Consider the following 4,872-nt stretch of genomic DNA (forward strand, 5'->3'; position numbering starts at 1 on the left):
ATTAAATTATATTACAAAATAATTGTAAAATAAACAAAATAAACAAAGTATATATAAATTTCATTCAGCCTAACCGGTCATTGAAATAGACGAAGATGTCTCCTTATAATAACAAAATGCACGTATAAAGAAAAAATAAAACACATAAAACAATGAAACGCACATTGTATTTAGAAAAATAATTTTTATGTAAAACGGAGAAGATATTGTTTGACGTGTGAAGAAGTTTGTCAAAAGTGTTTTGTCAAAAAAAAATTGAAAACTAGCCATGCCGCTCTGCCACTTGTAGCAACGATGGCTGATTCAAAATTTTACGGTGTTGGAAGGATGATTTTCAAAATTCTTCAAGTCGGTAATTTTTCGGCTTACTTTGCGATTCAAAAAATACAAAATTACAACATTATGACGTAAAATATTTAAAATTATTTCAATATTTACTTTTTTTGTCTGGTGGTGGTGCAATCTTCCAATCCCCCTTCCCACTCTTTGGATGAATCGCTCTACAACAGGTCCATTGTTGGTAAATTCCGTCTAGTACAATAATTATTAATAATTAAATAATAATTATATAATTAATAATTAACAATACAATTATTCAAAAATAGTAATTGTCTTTTCAAACGAGTGAGGAAAATTAATTTCCTCGACAAGTTTTGTTAGACGATCTTGCATTGTCTCTTGTCACGTCGTCACATGTGGCAAGTCTATTGTTTGATTATTTTCTTCAAAGAAGATATACCGTAGATGATGTTTATTGATAGTTTATAGATGATATTTTTATTCTTCTATAATTTATTTTATATTTTGAAATATATTTTAGCAGTAATTTTAATTATTAACCTTATAATTTTATAATCTATTATTATTAGTAGTAATGTCGTTAGTATTGCGACTGATTTGAACTAGTCAGATAATTGATATAAAACAACAACAACAACACACGTTTAGACGACATTTTCCCCGAGATCGGGGGTTGCCGTTTGTCTACCTATGATGAAACCGAAATACCCCTCGACGCCATTCTGCCGGATACTTAGGGCCATTGTCACTTCTGTCATCATAAGTAATTTATTTGGCTAATTTTTACGCAGGACGCCCTTCCTTACGCAACCACAATTATAAGCGGTGGGCCTAGCCTTTGATGATCCAACATCACTCACAAGGCAGTGAGGGTCAGTTTAATGTCATAACCAGGACAGAGTCAGATAATTGATATCCGTGTTATAAATGGGTTTTTATGGTTTTCTTGGCAGAACAACTTTGTTGTTTAATATAAAAAATTTGATTTGTATTTAAAATCAATTTTTATATTGAAAAGTTTCGATAAAAAATTAGATACTCTAAAAAAAAGATTAAATAATGAATGTTCAAATGTTTTCGCATTAATTACAGAACCACACTAAATACGAAATCAATCACATTAATCATCCAATCACATTAATTACTGAATGCTTCTGAACATAAATTAAATCACTTTTCCTAATTCGTTTATTATTCCGCTTAACATTTAAAAAGAGAAAATTTATTCTCAATTTTATAATTTAAAAAAAAACAAAAACACAATTGTGAAACACAGTTATTAAATCATGATAACATATATATCAAATGTGAATAATGATGAAAGAATTAGACAGTTTTCAATAAAATATTGGATGTTCAACGCCAAACTCTTATGCAGTTTAATATAAACTACACTGGTCAACACCCAAAAAATTTCCTAAGGTCTTTCGGCTGATTTATGGAAATTTTGATGTCCTGAATCCAAATATCACATTGGTTTTTCTAGATCAGGTCAACTTTCTAAGCTATGGCCATATCTTCATTTTCACTTTTTTGTGTACAGTCCCAGGTATTTTCGCTGTATGTGATGCTTTGTTCTTAATCACTTCATCAATATGAGGAATTTGCAATTTTTAATTAATTGGTATTTTTATGTTTCCCCTATGCACACACACACACACACACACACACACACACACACACACGTTCAATGCATTAAATCACGTAACTACAGTCACGTGATCAGACAATCGCAGACATGCCCGGACGAGGCTGTGTATAACTATGGATAGTTACGTCAGCATTTTCCAAATCTGAGCCATATAGCAGATTGCATTAGTATAGGTATCAGTTGCAAACGAATCGCAAGCGAACGACATGGCTTCCAAGAGAAGATCTTGTAAAAATAAACCCGACGTATTTTGCTATATCTGCGGTGAATACACACTTGTTCATAACAGGAATCAAGTCACATGTTTCATAAAGCGTGCTTACCATGCTTATTTTGGTATTAAACTTGGTGACCAGGATAAAGATTGGGCGCCACACATGGTATGCAAGGCTTGCACCGTGTATCTGCGTCAGTGGACCAAGGGCAAGAAGACGTGTCTGAAGTTTGGAATTCCCATGGTTTGGCGGGAGCAGAGAAACCATGACACTGACTGCTACTTCTGTAGCATCGATCTGACTGGGATAAACAGAAAGAACCGAAGCAGCCTCGAGTATCCTGATTTGCAGTCCGCACGTCGTCCTGTAGCTCATTGTGATGATATTCCAGTACCTGTGTTTCACAAACTTCAAGACATCAGTGATGACGAATCCTCCAGTGATGAAGATCAGGAAACAGAAGAAGAATGGCCAGTTGTTGACGATGAAACTCCACAGCTTTTTTCCCAACAGGAGCTAAATGATCTAGTTCGCGACCTCAGCTTGTCAAAGGCCTCTGCTGAACTGTTGGCATCCAGATTGAAAAAAAACCTCCTCTCTGGCTGTGCTCGCATCACCCTGTACCGCAACAGGCATCAAGAGTACCTCCAATTTTTCTCGGAGGTGCAGGACTTGGTGTACTGCACAGATATTGCACAGCTTCTGCACCACCTGGGAGTGCCGCAGTACAAGCCCGAAGACTGGATACTGTTCATTGACAGCAGCAAGCGGTCACTGAAATGTGTTCTACTGCACAACGGCAACCAGTTTGCCTCTGTGCCCCTTGCTCACTCTACTAAACTGAAGGAGAAGTATGAAGCGGTGAAGTATGTGCTGGAGATGATTCGTTATGATCAGCATAAGTGGGTTATTTGTGTCGACCTGAAGATGGTGAATTTTTTGTTGGGGCAACAATCCGGGTTCACCAAATACCCAGGTTTTCTGTGCATGTGGGACAGTAGAGACAGGATACTCTTCCCACCACTGCACATCAAGCTTGGCTTGATCAAGCAGTTCACAAAAGCTCTAGACAAGGAAGGTGGCTGCTTCAATTACATGTGCCAGACATTTCCGGGAGTAACCATAGTGAAGTTAAAAGCTGGTATCTTTGACGGTCCTCAAATCCGTCGGCTCATCAGAGATCCAGAGTTTGAAAAGTCAATGAACAAAGTGGAACAGGAAGCATGGAATGCTTTTGTTCTCGTTGTGAAAAACTTCCTTGGCAACAACAAGGCCAGAAACTATGCTGAACTTGTCAACAATATGGTGACTGCTTTCAAAAAACTCGGATGCAACATGAGCATCAAACTGCATTATCTATTTTCACATATGGATCGTTTTCCTGAGAATCTTGGATCAATGAGCGACGAGCAGGGAGAGGGATTCCACCAGGAGATGAAGGAGATGGAGACCAGGTATCAGGGACGTTGGAATGCCGTCATGATGGCTGATTACTGCTGGACTCTAAAGAGAGACATCCCTGATGCTGAGCATTCCAGGGTATCCAATAAACGGAAGTTCCAGCCCTAAATTCTTAACAATGACAAACATTAATGACCCTTACTTAAGGTACTGTGTTTCAGAACGCTTTTTTCTCTTTGAAACCAATTCCGAATGAGAAATGTTCATAGAAATAAACCGATTATGGCACAAAAATTTTACTGATTTATTCACAAATAAAATAAAATAAACATTTAACTTAGCAGAAAAACTGGACCTGACCTAGAGAAACGGATGTCATTTTCGGACTCAGCGGTGCCAAATTATCATAAATCAGTTGTAAAAAATTAGGAAATTTCCTCAAAAATATTTTTGTTGCTCAGTGCTATCATTATTTGAACTGCAAAATTTTTATAAATCAAGAGAATTGAAAAATCGTTAAATTTATTGTTTAAATTACTGTAATGTGATCAAAGTTGTATATATGGAAAAGTTTTATTTCAAACTACGTGCACACGTTGCACAAATATCACAAATTAAAAGGCATAGATGATAGAATGAAAAGATTTCTTCTACCAAAAATGAATGAAGTAAAAAGTTATTCGATGAGTGTACATCAATTCCATGACAGAAGTAAATAAAATCATGCTTAAATTTTATTTGAAATAATTGAAATCCTCTAAGAAAGTTGAATACATGATATGAATGAACATTACAAACATGAATGAACATTACATGTTTGTAATGTTTGATGCTGTCCATACCGCTGATAAATACTCAAGAAATAATTGTAATGGGCAAATAGTAACAACATTACATTAGGATTGAACTATTATAAACGCCATTTCTATCGATAAGTTTTAGATTTATAATATTTAAAAAATGTTCATCTGGTTACTATTATCATTACTATTACTAATAAGAATAGTGTTACTGCTGCATTACTGATACTGATACTAATACTACACTAGTAAAATTAGTAAGATACTAGTAACATGGATAACATCAAAAACTTTTTTACCTTTGAAATAAGCAAACAATCGCCTTTACAATTTGCTGGGTTTCAAAATTTTTCAAACGTTGTGACGAAATGAATAGTTGAAATGGTTCGTTTAGTCCAATTAAAATTTATTTTTTTAAATTAACAGATTAGTGATAGCCTAATGACTAAAGACGCCTGGTTTGGCCTAGCGGAGACATGGTTCGACTGCACAAATATACCGGTAA

At 35.3% G+C, this 4,872-nt stretch overlaps 1 protein-coding gene across 1 annotated transcript; it reads left to right on the forward strand.

Annotated features, from left to right (window-relative positions):
- Positions 1-2,157: 2,157 nt before the first annotated feature.
- On the forward strand, positions 2,158-3,735 carry HELRODRAFT_174719 (hypothetical protein; the record flags this gene model as incomplete). Its single annotated transcript, XM_009022141.1, has 1 exon — positions 2,158-3,735. The coding sequence occupies one exon, from the start codon at positions 2,158-2,160 to the stop codon at positions 3,733-3,735; it is 1,578 nt and encodes a 525-aa protein (XP_009020389.1).
- Between the last annotated feature and the right edge of the window lie 1,137 nt (positions 3,736-4,872).

Source organism: Helobdella robusta, assembly GCF_000326865.2.
Source record: "Helobdella robusta unplaced genomic scaffold HELROscaffold_30, whole genome shotgun sequence".
Taxonomy (NCBI): Eukaryota; Metazoa; Annelida; class Clitellata; order Rhynchobdellida; family Glossiphoniidae; genus Helobdella; species Helobdella robusta.